Source organism: Lonchura striata, chromosome 3 (assembly GCF_050655825.1).
Source record: "Lonchura striata isolate lonStrDom1 chromosome 3, ASM5065582v1, whole genome shotgun sequence".
NCBI classification, from domain to species: domain Eukaryota; kingdom Metazoa; phylum Chordata; class Aves; order Passeriformes; family Estrildidae; genus Lonchura; species Lonchura striata.
The window spans coordinates 1,631,824-1,654,374 of record NC_140705.1 but is presented as its reverse complement, the minus strand read 5'-3'; the positions used below and the strand labels follow the sequence as shown (position 1 = coordinate 1,654,374).

Sequence of the window (22,551 nt, the reverse complement as noted above, 5' to 3'; positions counted from 1 at the left end):
CATCACCATCTCCACCATGGCCACCACCACCATCAACTGGGATTCCATGTAGGTGGCGTGGAGAGCGACCATGCCACCTCCACTGCCACCTTGACCGTCACCGTCACCACCACCTTGACCGTCACCACCACCGTCACCGTCAAACAGGATTCCATGTAGGTGGCATGGAGAGCGACCATGCCACCTCCACCACCACTGCCACCATCACCGCCACCATCTCCACCATGGCCACCACCACCATCAACTGGGATTCCATGTAGGTGGCATGGAGAGCGACCATGCCACTGCCACCGCCACCTTGACCGTCACCGTCACCACCACCTTGACCGTCACCACCACCGTCACCGCCACCGTCACCGCCACCTTGTCCACCACCGCCACCGCCACCGTCGCCGTCACCGCGGCGGTGACCCCACCTCCACTCGGCTTCCAGGTGGAGGCACTCGTACTTGTCGTGGACCTCGCCCACGGTCAGCGCGGGGTGGAGCCAGTGCGTCTCGTCCGACTTGACGTGCTTGAGGCGCAGCCCGAAGCACGCGGCCAGCCGCACGTCCGGCCCCAGGCGGCCGCTCTGCAGGATGGAGCCGATCACCTCCTGGGAAAACGGGAATGTGGGACGCTCGGGGAGGGAACCGGGATCGGGTCCCGTCCCACTGCCCAACGGGAGACAGCGTGTCCTGGGATTCTCTGGGAAAACGGGAATGTGGGACGCTCGGGGTGGGAACCGGGATCGGATCCCGTCCCACTGCCCAACGGGAGAGAGCGTGTCCTGGGATTCTCTGGGAAAATGGGAATGTGGGACGCTCGGGGAGGGAAACGGGATCGGATCCCGTCTCACCCACCGCCCAACGGGAGACAGCGTGTCCTGGGATTCTCTGGGAAAACGGGAATGTGGGACGCTCGGGGTGGGAACTGGGATCGGATCCCGTCCCACCGCCCAACGGGAGACAGCGTGTCCTGGGATTCTCTTGGAAAACGGGAATGTGGGACGCTCGGGGTGGGAACCGGGATCGGGTCCCGTGCCACCGCCCAACGGGAGACAGCGTTTCCTGGGATTCTCTGGGAAAACGGGAATGTGGAATGCTCGGGGTGGGAAATGGGATCTGATCCCATCCTGCCCCACCGCCCAACGTGAGACAGCGTTTCCTGGGATTCTCTTGGAAAACGGGAATGTGGGACGCTCGGGGTGGGAAACAGGATCTGATCCCGTCCCATCCCACGGCACAATGGTGAGACAGGGTTTCCTGGGATTCGCTGGGAAAATGGGAATGCGGAATGCTCGGGGTGGGAAACGGGATCTGATCCGTCCCTTCCCACCACCCAACGTGAGACAGTATTTCCCAGGATTCTCTTGGATAAACGGGAACACAGAACGCTCGGGGTGGGAAACAGGATCTGATCCCGTCCCATCCCACCGCCCAACGGGAGACAGAGTTTCTTGGGATTCTCTTGGAAAACGGGAATGTGGAATGCTCGGGATGGGAACCGGGATCTGATCCCATCCCATGGCACAATGGTGAGACAGCGTTTCCTGGGATTCTCTGGGAAAACGGGAATACGGAACGCTTGGGATGGGAAACGGGATCTGATCCCATCCCGTCCCACCGCCCAACGGGAGACAGTATTTCCTTGGGATTCTCTGGGAAAATGGGAATGTGGGACGTTCGGGGTGGGAACCGGGACCTGATCCCGTCCTGCCCCACTGCCGAATGGTGAGACAGAGTTTCCTTGGGATTCTCTGGGAATTCCAGCCCAGCCGGGAATTCCTGCCCAAGATCCCAAACTCCCAAGCTCCCCTTTCCCACTGGGAATTCCATTCCCTGGCTCCTGCCCCTCCAGCCCTTCCCCAAATTCCAGCTCTCCCGGAGCCCCTTGGGGATCGGGAAGCGGCTCCAAGGATTCCCTGGATCCTCCCCCGATCCAGGAGAACATTCCCGGCTCTCCCAGCCTGGCATTGGATCCATCCTGATTCTTCCTGGAGAAGGAATTTTGGGATCCAGGGGCTTCATTGGGAATTCGGGACTCCAGGAAGGGTCTCCCTTCCCTTTTCCATCCCTGAATTCCATAAAAATACCTCGGGATGGATCCTGAGTGTCCTTGATCCCAGAATTCCCAGAATGGTTTTGGGTGGGAATGGACCTCAAAACTCATCCAGCCCTGAATTCCCAATCCCAGTCCTGTAATTTCCAACCCCAGCTCCGAATTCCCAATCCCAGCCCGGAATTCACAATCCCAGCCCCGAATTCCCAATCCCAGCCTGAAATTCACAATCCCAGCCTGAAATTCCCAATCCCAGCCCAGAATTCCCAATCCCAGCCCGGAATTCCCAATCCCAGCCCCGAATTCCCAATCCCAGCCCTGAATTCCCAATCCCAGCCCGGAATTCCTAGTCCCAGCCCCGAATTCCCAATCCCAGCCCCAAATTCCCAATCCCAGCCCCGAATTCCCAATCCCAGCCCCAAATTCCCAGTCCCAGCCCCGAATTCCCAATCCCAGCCCCAAATTCCCAATCCCAGTCCCGGAATTCCCAATCCCAGCCCCAAATTCTCAATCCCAGCCCCGAATTCCCAATCCCAGCCCGGAATTCCCAACCCCAGCTCCGAATTCCCAATCCCAGTCCCGGAATTCCCAATCCCAGCCTGGAATTCCCAATCCCAGCCCGAAATTCCCAATCCCATCCTGGAATTCCCAATCCCAGCCCGGAATTCCCAACCCCAGCTCCGAATTCCCAATCCCAGCCCCGGAATTCCCAATCCCAGCCCCGATCCCGCCCTTTCCCACCTACCCGGATCTCCGTGGCCACGGAGCACTTGACCAGCTTGAAGTTCTTGCCCAGGTTGAAGCTGTTGCTGTAGAAGCAAACCTTGAGGATCCGCGTCTCCTCCTGATCCCGGTGATCCTGATCCCGATCCGGATCCCGAGGATCCCGAGGATCCCGAGGATCCGGCGTTCCCGCGGGCTCCAGGGTGCCGGGAAGGCTGCGGGAGGAGCAGCTCCGGGGGCGTCCGGGGGGCTCGGGAATGGCGCTCATCCTCGGGAGAGCCGCGGCACCCTCAGGAGCCGAGCATCCCTTCCCTGCGGAATTACGGACCGGGGAAATGGGAAAGGGGAAAGGGAAAAGGGGAAAGGGAAAAGGGGAAAGGGAAAAGGGGGAAAAGGGGGAAAAAGGGGGGAAAAGGGGAAAGGGGAAAGGGAAAAGGGGGAAAAAGGGGGAAAAGGGGAAAGGGGGAAAAGGGGAAAGGGGAAAGGGGGAAGAGGGAAAGGGGAAAGGGGGAAAGGGGAAAAGGGCAAAAAGGGGAAAGGGGAAAGGGGAAAGGGGAAAGGGGGAAAAGGGGAAAGGGGGAAAGGGGAAAGGGAAAAGGGGGAAAGGGGGGAAAGGGGGAAAAAGGGGGGAAAAGGGGGAAAAAGGGGGAAAAGGGGGAAAGGGGAAAGGGGGAAAAGGGGAAAGGGAAAAGGAGGAAAAGGGGGAAAAGGGGGAAAAGGGGGAAAAGGGGGAAAGGGGGAAAAGGGGGAAAGGGGGAAAAGGGGAAAGGGGGAAAAAGGGGGAAAAGGGGGAAAAGGGGGAAGGGGAAAGGGGAAAAGGGGAAAAAGGGGAAAGGGGAAAAGGGGAAAGGGGGAAAGGGGGAAAAGGGGGAAAAAGGGGGGAAAGGGGGAAAAGGGGAAAAGGGGGAAAAGGTGGAAAAGGGGGAAAAGGGGGAAAAGGGGAAAGGGGGGAAAGGGGGAAAAAGGGGGGAAAGGGGGAAAAGGGGGAAAAGGGGGAAAAGGGGAAAGGGGGAAAAGGGGGAAACGGGGGAAAGGGGAAAGGGGGGAAAGGGGGAAAAGGGGAAAGGGAAAAGGGAAAAGGGGGAAAAGGGGGGAAAGGGGAAAAGGGGGAAAAAGGGGGGAAACGGGAAAAAAGGGGGAAAAGGGGGAGAAAAGGAAAAAAGGGGGGAAGGGAAAAAAGGGGGGAAATGGGGGAAAAGGGGGGAAAGGGGGGAAAGGGGGAAAAAGGGGAAACAAGGGGAACAAAGGGGAAAAAACAGGGGAAATGGTGGAAAAGGGGGGGAAGAGGAAAAAAGGGGGGGGAAAGGGGAGAAAAGGGAGAAAAGGGGGAAAATGGGCGGAAAAGGGGAAAAAGGGGGGAAACGGGGGGGAAAGATGGGAAAAGGGGGAAATGGGGGGGAAAGGGGGAAATGGGAGAAAAAGGGAAAAAAGGGGGGAAAAGGGGGAAATGGGGGAAAGGAGGACAAGGAGGGAAAAGGGAAAAAGGGAATGTGACAAACGATGTCCCCACCAGGCCCAGAGCAACACCCGTGTCCCTCCCTGTCACCTCCTGAGGGACAGCCCAGTGTCCCCAACACCTCCTGAGGGACACCTCGGTGTCCCTGTCACCTCCAGGGTGTCACCTTCATGTCCCCAGCACCTCCACAGTGACACCTCTGTGTCCTTGTCACCTCCATGGTGACATCCCAGTGTCCCCAGCACCTCCTGAAGGTCACCTCGGTGTCCTTGTCACCTCCGTGGTGACAGCCCAGTGTCCCCAGCACCTCCTGAAGGTCACCTCGGTGTCCCTGTCACCTCCACAGTGACATCCCAGTGTCCCCGACACCTCCTGAGGGACACCTCCATGTCCGAGTGACAATTCCACATCCCTGCCACCTCCACGGTGACACCTCGGTGTCCCTGTCACCTCCACAGTGACATCCCAGTGTCCCCAGCACCTCCTGAAGGTCACCTCTGTGTCCTTGTCACCTCCAGAGTGACACCTCCATGTCCCTGTCACCTTCAGAGTGACAGCCCAGTGTCCCCAACACCTCAGAGTGACATCCCAGTGTCCCCAACACCTCCTGAAGGTCACCTCGGTGTCCCTGTCACCTCCATGGTGACATCCCAGTGTCCCCGACACCTCCTGAGGGACACCTCTGTGTCCCTGTCACCTCCAGAGTGACATCCAGTGTCCCCAGCACCTTCTGAAGGTCACCTCGGTGTCCCTGTCACCTCCACAGTGACACCTCCATGCCTCTGTCCCCACCATGGTGACACCACCATGTCCCTGTCACCTCCAGAGTGACACCTCCATGTCCGAGTGACAATTCCACATCCCTGTCACCTCCACAGTGACACTTTTATGTCCCTGTCACATTCACAGTGACATCTCCGTGTCCCTGTCACCTCACCAGTGACAATTCCACATCCCTGACACCTCCACGGTGACAGCACCATGTCCCTGTCACCTCCAGAGCGACAGCCCAGTGTCCCCGACACCTCCAGAGTGACACCTCCATGTCCGAGTGACAATTCCACATCCCTGTCACCTCCTGAGTGACACCTCCGTGTCCCTGTCACCTCCACGGTGACATCCCAGTGTCCCCAACACCTCCACAGTGACATCCCAGTGTCCCCGACACCTCCTGAAGGTCACCTCGGTGTCCCTGTCACCTCCACAGTGACACCTCCATGTCCTTGTCACCTCCTGAGGGACATCTCAATGTCCCCAACACCTCCTGAGGGACACTTCCCCATCCCTGTCACCTCCACAGCAATCCCTCCGTGTCCCTGTCACCTCCACGGTGACACCTCCGTGTCCCTGTCACCTCCACAGTGACATCCCAGTGTCCCCGACACCTCCTGAAGGTCACCTCGGTGTCCCTGTCACCTCCAGGGTGTCACCTTCATGTCCCCAGCACCTCCAGAGTGACACCTCGGTGTCCCTGTCACCTCCAAGGTGACACCTCCGTGTCCCTGTCACCTCCACAGTGACGTTTCCATGTCCCTGTCACCTCCACAGCAACACCTCGGTGTCCCTGTCACCTCCAGAGCGACATCCCAGTGTCCCAAACACCTCCAGAGTGACACCTCCCTGTCCTTATCACCTCCACAGTGACATCTCTGTGTCCCCAACACGTCCTGAGGGACACCTCGGTGTCCCTGTCACCTCCACAGTGACACCTCCATGCCTCTGTCCCCAACATGGTGACACCTCCGTGTCCCTGTCACCTCCACAGTGACATCCCAGTGTCCCCAGCACCTCCTGAGTGACACCTCTGTGTCCCTGTCACCTCCACAGTGACACCTCCGTGTCCCTGTCACCTCCTGAGGGACATCTCAATGTCCCCAACACCTCCTGAGGGACACTTCCACATCCCTGTCACCTCCACAGCAATCCCTCCGTGTCCCTGTCACGTCCACAGTGACACTTCCACATCCCTGTCACCTCCACGGTGACACCTCCGTGTCCCTGTCACCTCCATGGTGACACCTCCACGTCCTTGTCACCACCAAGGTGACACCTCCATGTCCCTGTCACCTCCACTGTGACATCCCAGTGTCCCAAACACCTCCACAGCAACACCTCCGTGTCCTTGTCACCTCCATGGTGACATCTCTGTGTCCCCAGCACCTCCTGAATGACACCTCTGTGTCCCTGTCACCTCCACAGTGACACCTCCGTGTCCCTGTCACCTCCTGAGGGACATCTCAATGTCCCCAACACCTCCTGAGGGACACTTCCACATCCCTGTCACCTCCACAGTGACACTTCCACATCCCTGTCACCTCCACGGTGACACCTCCATGTCCCTGTCACCTCCACAGTGACAATTCCACATCCCTGTCACCTCCACGGTGACACCTCCGTGTCCTTGTCACCACCAAGGTGACACCTCCGTGTCCCTGTCACCTCCACGGTGACACCTCCACGTCCTTGTCACCACCACAGTGACAATTCCACATCCCTGTCACCTCCATGGTGACACCTCCGTGTCCCTGTCACCTCCACGGTGACACCTCCACGTCCTTGTCACCACCAAGGTGACACCTCCGTGTCCCTGTCACCTCCACGGTGACACCTCCGTGTCCCTGCCACCTCCAGGCTGTCCCCACCCCCACCTCAACTCCGACCCGTTTTCCATGGGGACAAAAAACCCCAAAAATCCCAAACCCGGCAAAAAATTTCCCTGGAGCCAAAGGTGGCACAGCTCCGATCCCCCTTCCCAAAAAAACCCTGGGATGAGGCCCAAAAACATCCCAAATTTTGGGATCCAAGGGGATCCCAAATCCTGCTAAGGGGATCCAAAGGGATCCTGAATCCTGCTAATCCTGAGGATTTTTTGGTCCCAGAAAAACTCTGGGATGAGGCCCAAAAATATCCCAAATTTTGGGATCCAAAGGGATCCCAAATCCTGCTAAGGAGATCCAAAGGGATCTCAAACCCTGATATTCCCGAGGATTTTTGGTCCCAGAAAAACTCTGGGATGAGGCCCTGGGACCACCCAAAGGGATCCCAAATTTTGGGATCCCAAATCCTGCTATTCCCGAGGATTTTTGGTCCCAGAAAAACCCTGGGATGAGGCCCAAAAACATCCAAAATTTTGGGATCCAAAGGGATCCCAAATCCTGCTAAGAGATCCAAAGGAATCCCAAATCCTGGTATTCCTGAGAATTTTTGGTCCCAGAAAAACACCGTGATGAGGCCCAAAAATATCCCAAATTTTGGGATCCAAAGGAATCCCAAATCCTGCTATTCCCGAGTATATTTGATTCCTGAAAATCTCTGGGATGAGGCCCAAAAATATCCCAAATTTTGGGATCCAAAGGGATCCCAAATCCTGCTAAGAAGATCCAAAGGGATCCTGAATCCTGCTATTCCCAAGGATTTTTGGCCCCTGAAAAACCCTGGGATGAGGCCCAAAAATATCCCAAATTTTGGGATCTAAAGGGATCCCAAATCCTGCTAAGAGATCCAAAGGGATCCCAAATCCTGCTAATCCCGAGGATTTTTGGTCCCAGAAAAACTCTGGGATGAGGCCCTGGGACCACCCAAAGGGATCCCAAATTTTGGGATCCCAAATCCTGCTATTCCCGAGGATTTTTGGTCCCAGAAAAACCCTGGGATGAGGCCCAAAAACATCCAAAATTTTGGGATCCAAAGGGATCCCAAATCCTGCTAAGAGGATCCAAAGGAATTCCAAATCCTGGTATTCCTGAGAACTTTTGGTCCCAGAAAAACCCTGGGATGAGGCCCAAAAATATCCCAAATTTTGGGATCCAAAGGGATCCCAAATCCTGCTAAGAGATCCAAAGGGATCCCAAATCCTGCTATTCCCAAGGATTTTTGGTCCCAGAAAAACCCTGGGATGAGGCCCAAAAATCTCCCAAATTTTGGGATCCAAAGGGATCCCAAATCCTGCTATTCCCGAGTATATTTGATTCCTGAAAATCTCTGGGATGAGGCCCAAAAATATCCCAAATTTTGGGATCCAAAGGGATCCCAAATCCTGCTAAGAGATCCAAAGGGATCCCAAGTCCTGCTAAGGGACCCAAAGTAATCCAAATCCTGAAAATCCCGAGTTGGTCCCAGAAAAACCCTGGGATGAGGCCCACAGGGATCCCAAATTTTGGGATCCAAAGGGATCCCAAATCCTGCTATTCCCGAGGATTTGGGGTTCGATTTGGGGTTGGATTTCGCAGGCCTCAGCTCACAGGGAGCAAAGGGTGGAGGAGCCTCTGGAATGTGGAATTCTGTGTCTGGAATTCCGCATCCGGGTCCCGGAGCCTCTGGAATGTGGAATTCCGCATCCGGCGGCTCCTGGATCCCAGCCCGGAGGAGCTCAGGTTAACGATTAAACCTCCGGGAACGGCCAGGAACCGGAGCCGCTCCGGAGGGGACACGGAGCCGATCCGGGAATGGGAGAGCCGGGAATGTTCTCCTGGATCGGGGAAGGATCCAGGGAATCCTTGGAGCCGCTTCCCGATCCCCAAGGGGCTCCGGGAGAGCTGGAATTTGGGGAAGGGCTGGAGGGGCAGGAGCCAGGGAATGGAATTCCCAGTGGGAAAGGGGAGCTTGGGATTGTGGGATCTGGGGAAGGAATTCCCGGCTGGGCTGGAATTCCCAGAGAATCCCTGGGAATGTCCAAGGGTGGATTTGGATCACCCTGGGATTCTGTTGGAATGGGATTGAAGGTCCACGGATCCCATCCCAAACTAGTGCGAAATTCTGGGATCGAGGACACTCAGGATCCATCCCGAGGGATTTTTATGGAATTCAGGGATGGAAAAGGGAAGGGAGACCCTTCCTGGAGTCCCGAATTCCCAGTGAAACCCCTGGATCCCAAAATTCCTTCTCCAGGAGGAGTCGGGATGGGGATGGATCCAATGCCAGGCTGGGATATCTGGAAATGTTCCCCTGGATCAGGGAAGGATCCCGGGAATCCTTGGAGCCTTTTCCAGAGGGAAAGGAGAGCTGGAATTTGGGGAAGGGCTGGAGGGGCAGGAGCCAGGGAATGGAATTCCCAGTGGGAAAGGGGAGCTTGGGATTTTGGGACCTTGGGCAGGAATTCCCGGCTGGGCTGGAATTCCCAGAGAATCCCTGGGAATGCCCAAGGGTGGGTTTGGATCACCCCGGGATTCTGTTGGAATGGGATTGAAGGTCCATGGATCCCATCCCAAACTAGTGCGAAATTCTGGGATCGAGGACACTCAGGATCCATCCTGAGGGATTTTTATGGAATTCGGGGATGGAAAAGTCCTGAATTCCCAGTGAAGGAAAAACCCAGTGGGGATTTTGGGAGTTTTTTTGGGTTTTTGGGGGGGTTTTGGGGGTTTTTGCATTTTTGGTTTTGGTTGGTTGGTTGGTTTTGGTTATTTGGGGTGTTTTGGGGTTTTTTTGGGTTCTTTGTGGGTTTTTTTGAGGTTCTTTGGGATTTTTGGGGGTTCTTTGTGGTTTTTTTGGTGTTCTTTGGGATTTTTTGGGGGTTCTTAGGGGGATTTTTCTTTTGGTTTTGGGGATTTTTGGAGTTTTTTGCGTTCTTTGGGGTTTGGGGGGTTCTTTTGGGGGTTTTTGTCTTTTTTTGTTTTTGTTTTTTAGGGGTTTTTGGGCATTTTTTGGAAGTTTTGGTGGGTTTTTTTTTTTGTTTGGTTGGTTTTTTGGGTTTCTTCAGAGTTTTTTCGAGTTTTTTTTGGGTTTTTCGTTCTCTCCACCCCTGGGGCCCCTCTGCAGGAAGCCGCATCCTTTGCACAACCCGCGGGTGACACTCGGGCCGCGTCCCCTCCACCCCGTCCCGATGAAACCCCGGCTTGGCTTCGGGAATTCCCAGGGAATTCCGGGCGGGAATGACCCCAGATCCAACCCTGAGGATGATTTTTAGGGAATGTGGGATAAAAATATTCCATTTATGGGGTGGTTTTTCGTTTTCACCTCCACTTTTCTCTCATTCCCAGCCCCATTCCAGGTGGGCATGACCCCAAATCCAGCCCTGAGGATGATTTTTAGGGAATGTGGGATAAAAATATTCCATTTATGGGTTGGTTTTTCTTTTCTTCCCTCACTTTTTCCTCATTCCCAGGTAGGAATGACCCCAAATCCAGACCCGGGGATGATTTTTTGGGATTGTGAGATGAAAATATTCCATTTATGGGGTGGGGATTTTTTCCCCTCACCACTTTTCTCTCATTCCCAGCCCCATTCCAGGTGGGAATGACCCCAAATCCAGGGACACCCAGGGACACTGAGGGACACCCGGGGACATCCAGGGACATCCAGGAACAACCAGGGACACCCAGGGGACACCCAGGGACATCCAGGAACATCCAGGGACACCCAGGGACAGCCAGGAACATCCAGGGACACCCAGGGACACCCGGGGACACTCGGGGACATCCAGGGGACATCCAGGGACACCCAGGGACATCCAGGGACATCCAGGGACACCCAGGGACACCCAGGGACATCCAGGAACATCCAGGGACACCCAGGGACATCCAGGGACACCAAGGGACACCCAGGGACACCCAGGGACATCCAGGGACACCCAGGGGACAGCCAGGAACATCCAGGGACACCCAGGGACATCCAGGAACATCCAGGAACATCCAGGGACATCCAGGGACACCCGGGGACATCCAGGGACACCCAGGGACACCCAGGGACAGCCAGGAACACCCAGGGACACCCAGGGGACACCGAGGGACACCCAGGGACACCCAGGGACACCCAGGGACATCCAGGGACATCCAGGGACATCCAGGGACACCCAGGGGACATCCAGGGACACCCAGGGACATCCAGGGACACCAAGGGACACCCAGGGACACCCAGGGACACCCAGGGGACACCCAGGGACACCCAGGGACACCCAGGCCCACCCAGGGACCTCAATGTCCCCTCAAACCCCGCAAGGGACACGAGGGACAATCCCGTCCTTCCCACCTTCCCATCCCAAACTCTCCCACCATTCCCAAACCGCCCCTGGCGACATCCCCACCCCCCTTTTTGTCCCCAACCCCCCCCAGGTGTCACCTCCGCTCCGCCGCGGCCTCACGGCCCCGCGTGACGCAACCGCGGGGAAACTGAGGAAACGAAACCGCCGCCAGCACCCTGCCCCCGCCCCGGGGCCGGTTCCGGTGCTGGGTCCCGGGTCTCAGTTCCAGTCCCGGTTCCGGTTCCGGTACTGGGTTCTGGGATCTGGGTCTCAGTTCCAGTCCCGGTACCGGGTCCCGGTACTGGGTGCTGGGATCAGGGTCTCAGTTCCAGTCCTGGTACCGGGTCCCGGTTCCAGTACTGGGTGCTGGGTTCTGGATCTCAATTCCAGTCCCGGTACCGGGTCCCAGTTCCGGTGCTGGGTTCTGGGTCTCAATTCCAGTCCCGGTACCGGGTCCCGGTTGCGGTGCTGGGTGCTGCGTCTCAGTTCCAGTCCCGGTACCGGGTCCTGGTTCCGGTGCTGGGTTCTGGGTCTCAATTCCAGTCCCGGTACCGGTGCCGGTGCTGGGTCCTGGGTCTCAGTTCCAGACCCGGGACCGGGTCCCGGTACTGGGTTCTGGGTCTTAGTTCCAGTCCCGGTACTGGGTGCTGGGATCTGGGTCTCAGTTCCAGTCCCGGTACCGGGTCCCGGTCCCGGTACAGGGTGCTGGGTTGTGGGTCTCAGTTCCAGTCCCGGTACCGGGTCCCGGTTCCGGTGCTGGGTGCTGGGTCTCAGTTCCAGTCCCGGTACCGGGTCCCGGTCCCGGTACTGGGTGCTGGTTTCAGGGTCTCAGTTCCAGTCCCGGTACCGGGTCCCGGTACTGGGTGCTGGGTCTCAGTTCCAGTCCCGGTACCGGGTCCCGGTTGCGGTGCTGGGTCCCAGGTCTCAGTTCCAGTCCCGGTACCGGGTCCCGGTTCCGGTGCTGGGATCTGGGTCTCAGTTCCAGTCCCGGTACCGGGTCCCAGTACTGGGTGCTGGGTTCTGGGTCTCAGTTCCAGTCCCGGTACCGGGTCCCAGTACTGGGTGCTGGGTTCTGGGTCTCAGTTCCAGTCCCGGTACCGGGTCCCAGTGCCTGTGCTGGGTCCCGGGTCTCAGTTCCAGTCCCGGTACCGGGTCCCAGTTCTGGTGCTGGGTTCAGGGTCTCAGTTCCCGTCCCGGTCCCGGTTCCGGTACTGGGTGCCGGGATCTGGATCTCAGTTCCAGTCCCGGTACCGGGTCCCGGTGCCGGGTGCTGGGTTCTGGGTCTCAGTTCCAGTCCCGGTACCGGGTCCCGGTTCCGGTGCCGGGTTCTGGGTCTCAGTTCCAGTCCCGGTACCGGGTCCCGGTTGCAGTACCGGGTTCAGGGTCTCAGTTCCCGTCCCGGTCCCGGTTCCGGTACTGGGTGCTGGGTTTTGGGTCTCAGTTCCCGTTCCAGTCCCGGTTCCGGTGCCGGTGCTGGGTTCTGGCGTCCCCCGGGCCCCCTCCCGCACCAGGAAGTCGCCCCCGGTGGCCCGCGGCGCCCGCCCGGTGCCGCCGAGCCCGGCCCCGCAGCGAGGTGGCGGCACCGACAACCCCGTCCCCCCGCCGCCGCTCGGAATTCCCGGCGGGAATTCTCCGGGATCAGTTTTACCGGGATCCGCGCCCCGCCAGGTGAGCGGGGCGGGCCCGGTGCCGGGCGGGTTCCCGGCGGGATGCCGATTCCCGGTGGGATGCCGATTCCCGGGATGGAGGCGAGCGGCGCTTACCGAGGGGTCGCCGTCCGCGGCTGCTGCCGGTGGTCCCGGTGTGGTCCCGGTGCGGTCCCGGTGCGGTCCCGGTGTGGTCCCGGTGCGGTCCCGGTGCGGTCCCGGTGTGGTCCCGGGTGGTCCCGGCTGGTCCCGGGTGGTCCCGGCTGGTCCCGGGTGGTCCCGGTGTGGTCCCGGGTGGTCCCGGCTGGTCCCGGCTGGTCCCGGTGTGGTCCCGGGTGGTCCCGGTGTAGTCCCGGGTGGTCCCGGGTGGTCCCGGGTGGTACCGGGTGGTCCCGGCTGGTCCCGGCTGGTCCCGGTGTGGTCCCGGTGTGGTCCCGGTTGTGGTCCCGGTGCGGTCCCGGGTGGTCCCGGGTGGTCCCGGGTGGCCCCGCTGTCGCCGCTGTCGCCGCGCTGGCGGCGCTTCCTGCTCTGACTGGCACGGGTGCGCAGAGGGACCCGCGGCGGCACCGGAACCGGGACCGGCACCGGGACCGGGACTCGGGACCGGCACCGGGACTGGAACTGAGACACAGAACACGGCACCCGGCACCGGAACCGGCACCGGGACCGGGACCGGTACCGGGACTCGGGACCCGGCCCTCGGCACCGGGACTGGTACCGGGACCCAAAACACAGTACCCAGAACCGGGACCCGGTACCGGGACTGGAACTGAGACCCAGAACCCAGCAACCAGTACCGGCACCGGGACCCGGTACCGGGACTGGAACTGAGACCCAGAACACGGCACCCGGCACCGGAACCAGCACCAGGACCTGGCCCCAGGAACAGGATCCAGAACCCAGCACCAGAACCAGCACCCGACAGGGACACCAGAACCAGAACCAGAACCCAACAGGGACACCGGGACCAGCACCAGAACCAGCACCGGAACCAAAACCCAGCACCCAACAGGGACACCGGAACCAGAACCAGAACCCAGCACCCAACAGGGACACCGGAACCAGAACCAGAACCCAGCACCCAACTGGGACACCGGGACCAGAACCAGAGCCCAGCACCCAACAGGGACACCGGGACCAGAACCAGAACCCAGCACCCAACAGGGGCACCGGGACCAGAACCAGAACCCAGCACCCAACTGGGACACCGGGACCAGAACCAGAGCCCAGCACCCAACAGGGACACCGGGACCAGAACCAGAACCCAGCACCCAACAGGGACACCGGGACCAGAACCAGAACCCAGCACCCAACAGGGACACCGGGACCAGAACCCAGCACCCAACAGGGACACCGGCACCGGGACCAGAACCCAGCACCCAACAGGGACACCGGGACCAGAACCTGCGCTGACACCAGCACCCAACGCTGGCACCCAGAACCGGAACCGGCACCGGGACCCAGCACCCAACAGTCAGCACCAGGACCAGAACCAGCACCGGCATCAGGACCCAGCACCCAACAATGGCACCAGAACCGGAACCAGCAGCCAACAATGACACTGGGACCGGCACCAGGACCCAGAACCGGGAGTGACACCCAGCACCCGGAACCGGCAACGGCTCCCAAACACCCGCGTTGAAGATGGCACCGGCACCCAGAACCCAAACATGGCGCTGGGACCAGAACCGGGACCAGAACCGGGACCAGGACCCAGCACTGGGATCCAGAACCCATCACTGGGATCCAGAACCCAGCACTGGGATCCAGAACCCAGCACTGGGATCCAGAACCCAGCACTGGGATCCAGGACCCAGAACTGGACACTCAGCACCCAACACCAACCCTGGAACCAGAACCGGAACCAGAACCAGAACCAGGACCAGAACCAGGATCCAGCACCCAACACCAGTATCAGGACCAGAACTGGGACCCAGCACCCAACACTGGTATCCGGACCAGAACCAGGACCAAGAAGTGGAACCCAGCACCCAACACCGGTATCAGGACCAGAACCAGGACCCAGCACCCAACACTGGTATCGGGACCAGAACCGAGACCCATCACCCAACACTGGTATCAGGACCAGAACCAGGACCAGAACCAGGACCCATCACCCAACACTGGTATCGGGACCAGAACCAGGACCAGAACCAGGACCCAGCACCCAACACCGGTATCAGGACCAGAACCAGGACCAGAACCGAGACCCATCACCCAACACTGGTATCAGGACCAGAACCAGGACCAGAACCAGGACCCAGCACCCAACACCGGTATCAGGACCAGAACCAGGACCAGAACCAGGACCCAGCACCCAACACCGGTATCAGGACCAGAACCAGGACCAAGAACCAGGACCCAGCACCCAACACTGGTATCAGGATCAGAACCAGGACCCAACACCGGTACTGGAACCAAAACCAGGACCAGAACCAGGACTCAGCACTCATCTCCTCCTTGAGAAGGAATTTCAGGATCCAGGGGTTTCACTGGGAATTCGGGACTCTAGGAAGGGTCTCTTTTCCCTTTTCCATCCCCAAATTCCATAAAAATCCCTCGGGATGGATCCTGAGTGTCCTCGATCCCAGAATTCCAGAATGGTTTGGGATGGGATCCATGGAGCTTCAATACCATCCCAGGGACACTTCCCATGATCCCAGGGGGAATCCAAATCCACCCTTGGAAACTGCCAGGGATCCAGGGATTCTCTGGGAATTCCAGCTCTGCCAGGAATTCCTGCCCAAGATCCCAAAATCCCAAGCTCCCCTTTCCCACTGGGAATTCCATTCCCTGGTTCCTGCCGCTCCAGCCCTTCCCCAAATTCCAGCTCTCCTTTCCCTCTGGAAAAGGCTCCAAGGATTCCCTGGATCCTTCCCTGATCCAGGGGAACATTCCCAGCTCTCCCAGCCTGGCATTGGATCCATCCCCTTCCCCGCTTCTCCTAAGGGATCCCCAAATTTCTTTCCCATTCCAAGGAAATCCCCAAGGCAGCTGAAAACATTCCCAGGATTTCCCAGATCCCGTTGGGTTCCTGCCCATCGTGCTGTGGGGTTATTCCCCACTCCCGGCTGTTATTCCACCTTTTCCAGAGTGGGAAAACATCGGAGTGGGTGGGGCTGGGAGCAAGGCTGGGCAGAGACCCAGGTCCCAAATTCCCAAATTCTCAAATCCCAACTTCCCTGGATCCCATTGCTTCCCACATCCCAGCTTCCCAGTATCCCACGCCTTCCCACATTCCATCACCACCTGCTTCCCATTTTCCCTGTATCCCATCTCCTCTGCTTCCCATTTCCCCTGTATCCCAGTTTTCCCAGTTTCCCATTTCCACCTCTCCCGTTTTCCCAGTTTTCCATCTTCCCGTGTATCCCAGCTCCCCGATTTTCCATGCATCCCATTTTCTCTGCTTCCCATTTTCCCTGTTTCCCACCACCACCTCAATCCCATTTTCCTTTTTTCCCACTTTCCCCGTATTCCATGCTTCCCATTTTCCCTGCTTCCCATATCCCCTCCTTCCCAGCCCCGCCTGTATCCCGTCTCTCCCTGATTCCCATTTCCACCTCCATCCCATTTTCCCCAAATCCCATTTAGTCCTGCATCCCATTTTCCCTGCATCCCATCTTCTCCTGCATCCCATTTTCCCAATTTCCCACCTCTCGCTATGTCCCATTTTCCCTGCTTCACATTCCCACTTGCATCCCATTTTTCCTGCATCCCATCTCTCTTTTATCCCATTTTTCCCTGGATCCCATCTTTTCTGCTTCCCATTTTCCCAGTTTCCCACCTCCCCTTGTATCCCATTTTTCCCTGCATCCCATCTCTCTTTTATCCCATTTTCCTATATTCCCATTTTCCCACCATCCCATTTTCCCTGTATCCCATCTCCTCCAGCTTCCCACTTTTCCCTCCATCCCATTTTCCCTGAATCCCACCACCACCTGCATCCCATTTTTCCCTCCATCCCATTTTCCCTGTATCCCACCACCACCTGCATCCCATTTTTCCCTCCATCCCATTTTCCCTGAATCCCACCACCAACTGCATCCCATTTTTCCCTGCATCCCATCTCTCTTTTATCCCATTTTCCCATATTCCCATTTTCCCTGTATCCCATCTCCTCCAGCTCCCCACTTTTCCCTCCATCCCATTTTCCCTGAATCCCACCACCACCTGCATCCCATTTTTCCCTGGATCCCATCTCCTCTGCTTCCCATTTTCCCAATTTCCCACCTCCCCTTGTATCCCATTTTTCCCTGCATCCCATCTCTCTTTTATCCCATTTTTCCCTGGATCCCATTTTTCCCTGGATCCCATCTCTCTTTTATCCCATTTTCCCTGGATCCCATTTTTCCCTGCATCCCATCTCTCTTTTATCCAATTTTTCCCTGCATCCCATCTCTCTTTTATCCCATTTTCCCTGTATCCCATTTTCCCTGGATCCCATCTCTCTTTTATCCCATTTTTCCCTGTATCCCATCTCTCTTTTATCCCATTTTCCCATATTCCCATTTTCCCTCCATCCCATTTTCCCTGTATCCCATCTCCTCCAGCTCCCCACTTTTCCCTCCATCCCGTTTTTCCCTCTTTCCCTTCTTTCCCCCTCATCCCCAGCGGGAGCAGCTTCCCGGGAATCTGACCTTTTCCCGGGAATCCGCCCCCGGCCGGGAGCGCTGCCGGGATCCCACGCACGGGAATGACTCAGGATCAGGGAGAACAGGGAAGGAACTCTGCGTTCCCGATATTCCCGCTGTTCCCAAGCCGAGATGGGATCGGGCCCAAGCACCCGGGAAGGAAAAGCTCTCCAGGCATTCCTGGAATTCCGGGATGGAATCTTCCGGGATGATCCTCGATCCCACTTTGGGTTTTTGTGGCTGTTGGGATCGTGATTCCCGATCCATAAAACCTCTGGAGCTGCGGCTGTCTGATCCCGGCCTTGTCATTCCCAGCCCTGCAGCCAATCCCAGGAATTCCATGGGATCCCAGGAATTCCATGGGATCGAGGGAGGGGAGGGCTGCCGGATCCTCCCCACAGGGAAAATCCCCAAATTTCAGGGAATTTTTCCCAATTTTCCGAATTATTCCCTCTTATCCCCATCCCCATGGACATTTTGGCCATTCCGGCTGCTCCAGCTGGGAGTGATCCTGGGAAAAGACATCCCAAAGCATCCCCAGGCTTGGGAAAATCCCAAATCCCGAAATCTTTCAGGCCAGAAAAGAAGGAATTCCCACCTGGCCCCACTCCGCCTGTTCCCTGCCCAAAAATGATCCTGGAAAAATTTGGGAATTCATTTTCCAGCCTGTGCTGACCTGGGATTGAGTTCCCAAGGTTCTGCCGAGGTGACAAATTCCCAAATCTTGGATGATCCATGAATTCCCACCTGTCCATCACTCCCACCTATCATTCCCACATTCCCATAATTCCCACTTGTCCATCATTCCCTATTCCCATCATTCCCATATTCCCACCATTCCCATTTTCCCTTCATTCCCACATATCCCTCATTTTCCTATTCCCATCATTCCCACGGATCCATCATTCCCATTTTCCCATCATTCCCACATCAATCCCTTAACCAAAGAAATCCCTTTTTTTTTATTATTACCTAAAATCCCATTCCTGTGACATCCCAGGGTTTTCCCTTCATATCCCAGGATTTTCTCATCAGCTCCTGGGATTTCCCTGTCAGATCCTGGGATTTTCCCATTGGATCCCAGGATTTTCCCATCAGATCCTGGGATTTTCCCATCAGATCCTGGGATTTTCCTTTCACATTCCAGGATTTTCCCATCAGATCCTGGGATTTTCCCATCAGATCCTGGGATTTTCCTTTCACATTCCAGGATTTTCCCATCAGATCCTGGGATTTTCCCATCAGATCCTGGGATTTTCCCATCAAATCTCAGGATTTTCCCATCGGATCCCAGGATTTTCCTGTCAGATCCTGGGATTTTCCTGTCAGATCCTGGGATTTCCCTGTCAGATCCTGGGATTTTCCCATTGGATCCCAGGATTTTCCTGACAGATCCTGGGATTTTCCCATCAAATCTCAGGATTTTCCCATCGGATCCCAGGATTTTCCTGTCAGATCCTGGGATTTTCCTGTCAGATCCTGGGATTTCCCTGTCAGATCCTGGGATTTTCCCATTGGATCCCAGGATTTTCCTGACAGATCCTGGGATTTTCCCGTCAGATCTCAGGGTTTTCCCATCAGATCCTGGGATTTTCCCTTCAGATCCCAGGATTTTCCTGTCAAATCCCGGGATTTTCCCGTCAGATCCCAGGATTTCCTTGTCAGATCCCGGGATTTTCCCGTCGGATCCCGGGATTTTGACGGACGGGATTTTTTGGCCGCTTTGGGCCCCAGCTCCGGAGCTTTCCGCGGTTTCCCGGGGGCTGGCGGGAGCCTTGGCCGCTTCCTGTTCCCTTTTTCCTGACGCTTCCTCCAGCGGCCTCTCCGTGATCCTGGCGGGCCCAGCCTTGCCGGGATCCTCCCTGGGATCCTCCCTGGGATCCTCCCTGGGATCTTTCCTGGGATCCTCCCTGGGATCCATCCCTGGGATCCATCCCTGGGATCCATCCCTGGGATCCTCCCCGGGATCCTCCCTGGGATCCTTCCCAGCATCCATCCCCATCCATTTCAGGATCTTTTTTGGGATCCTTCCTGGGATCCTTCTCAGGATCCTTTCCAGGATCCATCCCTGCCCTTCCTGGGATCCTTTCTGGGATCCTCCCTGGGATCCTCCCTGGGATCCTCCCTGGGATCCATCCCTGTCCTCCCCGGGATCCTCCCTGGGATCCTTCCCGGCATCCATCCCCATCCATTTCAGGATCTTTTTTGGGATCCTTCCCGGGATCCTTCCCAGGATCCTTTCCCATCCTTCCTGGGATCCTTCTCAGGATCCTTTCCAGGATCCATCCCTGCCCTTCCTGGGATCCTTTCTGGGATCCTCCCTGGGATCCTCCCTGGGATCCATCCCTGTCCTCCCTGGGATCCTCCCTGGGATCCTCCCTGGGATCCATCCCCATCCATTTCAGGATCTTTTTTGGGATCCTTCCTGGGATCCTTCCCAGGATCCTTCCCCATCCTTTCTGGGATCTTTTCCAGGATCCATCCCCATCCTTCCTGGGATCCTTCCCAGGATCCTTTTCAGGATCCATCCCTGCCCTTCCTGGGATCATTTCCGGGATCTTTCCTGGGATATTTCCCGGGATCCATCCCTGTCCTCCCTGGGATCCACCCTCCTCCTTCCCAGGATCCATCCTTGTCCTTTCCAGGATCTTTTCCTGGGATCCTTCCCGGGATCCTTCCCAGGATCCATCCCTGCCCTTCCTGGGATCATTTCCGGGATCTTTCCCGGGATATTTCCTGGGATCCATCCCCATCCTTCCCAGGATCCATCCCTGCCCTTCCTGGGATCATTTCCGGGATCTTTCCCGGGATATTTTCTGGGATCCATCCCCGTCCTTCCCAGGATCCATCCCTGCCCTTCCTGGGATCATTTCCGGGATCTTTCCCGGGATATTTTCTGGGATCCATCCCCGTCCTTCCCAGGATCCATCCCTGCCCTTCCTGGGATCCTTCCCAGGAAACTTCCCCGGATCCTTTCCAGGATCCTTCCCAAGGTCCTTCCCGGGGTCCCTCCCGAGGGCAAACGCAGCCAAATCTGTGGGATTTTCCTCGGGAAAACTTCCTTTTATCCCTGTGGGATTTTTCCGGGTGCTTTTCCCAGGTTTTACCCCTCCATCGGTGGAGGAACCATGGAAAAATTCCCAGATTTCCAGCTCCATCCGCCAGGAAAAAAAAGCCAAAGGATTCTGGTGCTGCATTCCCAACCCTTGGAAAAGCTCGGGGCTGGATTTTCTGGAGGTCGGGATTCGCATCCTGCTCCCGGAATTTCTCACCTCCGAGATTCCCAAATCCTTCCCGATTCCTGGTCAGACATTCCCTGGATGTTCCCTTTCCTTGGGACATTCCCAGCCGCTTCCAACACCCCCAGGAGATTCCGCGGTTGGGATCCCAATCCCGATCCCAGTGATCCGACAGCGGGATCATCCTCGTGGATCCCGAGGGAATCACGGAATCCCTGGATGCACCAAATCCCAACAAACCCACCCCGTTCCCAATTCCCACTTCCAGAACCGCCCCAGCGCCGGGAAAACCTTGATTCCAGCAAAAATCCCATGGAATTCCCCATCCTCGCCTCTGGTATTCCCAAATTCCCGAACTTCCACCTTCACCTTCCCCCCGGGGAGCTCATCCCGGTTTTCCCGGAATGTTGGGACAGGGATGGTGAGCGCCCTTCCCAACTAAATCCTGCTCCCATTCCCTCGGCTCTTCCCGGTGTTTCCCGAATTTGGGAAGCGGCTCTCACCTTGCCGCAGGATCCCCGTGTCCTGCTGGCTCCCGGCGGGATCGGATCCCGGCTCCCGGTGGGATCGGATCCCGGCTCCCGGCGGGATCGGCTCCCGGCTCCCGGCGGGATCGGCTCCCGGTGGGATCGGATCCCGCGGGAAGCGCTGGAATCCCTTCCAGAAAGGCGGGGATGGAAAAGCGGGAAGCGGCAAAACTCCGGGAATCAGCCGGGAATTGGGGCGCGGATCCCAGGGAATCCCCCCGGGCCGGATTCCCGGGAAAAGCCGGAGCCGCTCCCGGAGCGCGGAAGGAGCCGGGGCAGGAAGGGGGAAAGGGGAAGGAGCGGGAGGCGGTCCCGGGGCGCCGCCACTCCCCCGGGAAGCGGCGGCGCCTTCCCGATCCCGGGATCCATCCCCGGGATCCATCCCCGGGATCCTGGGAATTCTGCCCGCAGGACGAGTCCCCCCCCCCCATCCCGGAGTGGTTCCAAGTTGTGGGAATGCCGGGAGGAAAAGCGGGAAGGGGAGGATGGGGAGCTGCGATCCCGGGATGAGCTGGGAATTCCCAGGGGGAATGGGGAAATGACGGGGGTGAGCTCGTCCCGAAATTCCAGGTGGGAATTCCTGTGGAGCTGCAGCCCCTTTCCTCCCCCAGAGGGTCCTTCCCGCTCCTGGCATCCCTGGATCCTGGGAATTCTGCTCCAAGAATCCTTCACCACAATCCCGATCCTGATCCCGATCCCAATCCCAATCCCAATCCCAATCCCAATCCCAATCCCAATCCCGATCCCGATCCCAATCCCGATCCCAATCCCAATCCCAATCCCAATCCCAATCCCAATCCCGATCCTGATCCCGATCCCAATCCCGATCCTGATCCAAATCCTGGATCCACATCCTGATCCCAGAGTGGTTCACGGAACGTTGGGAATGCCGGGAGGAAAAGCGGGAAGGGGAGGATGGGGAGCAGTGGGCAGCCCCTGATCCCACAGTTTGGGGGCGGCTGCGATCCTGGGATGAGCTGGGAATTCCCAGGGGGAATGGGAGAATTCCAAATGGGAATGGGAGAATTCCAAATGGGAATGAGGAAATGAGTGGGGGTGAGCACTGCATGAAATTCCAGCTGGGAATTCCCGTGGAGCTGCAGGCCACAGTGGTGTCCAAGGACACCCGGCTCATTCCCATCCCTGTTCCCATTCCCATTCCCATTCCCATTCCCATTCCCATTCCCATTCCCATTCCCATCCCCATTCCCATTCCCATTCCCATTCCCATCCCTATTCCCATTCCCATTCCCATTCCCATTCCCATTCCCATTCCCGTTCCCATCCCCATTCCCATTCCCATTCCCATTCCCATTCCCGTTCCCGTTCCC

The 22,551-nt window shown here is 57.6% G+C and overlaps 1 protein-coding gene across 9 annotated transcripts in view; it reads right to left on the bottom strand.

The window, feature by feature from the left end:
* Positions 1–22,551, bottom strand: part of PTK2B (protein tyrosine kinase 2 beta) — a 74,340-nt gene that overhangs the window by 48,396 nt on the left and 3,393 nt on the right. For 2 of the 9 annotated variants that reach the window (XM_085574273.1, XM_085574278.1), the window contains exons 2-3: positions 2,786–3,075; positions 417–595 (exon numbers count right to left, since the gene is read on the bottom strand). In XM_085574273.1, the coding sequence (XP_085430399.1) occupies positions 417–595; positions 2,786–3,075 (469 nt within the window). Of the gene's footprint in view, positions 1–416; positions 596–729; positions 2,056–2,785; positions 3,076–11,275; positions 11,346–12,940; positions 13,079–21,196; positions 22,491–22,551 lie in introns of those variants that run through there. The other 7 variants (XM_085574271.1, XM_085574270.1, XM_085574272.1 and 4 more) reach the window with 7 other exon arrangements.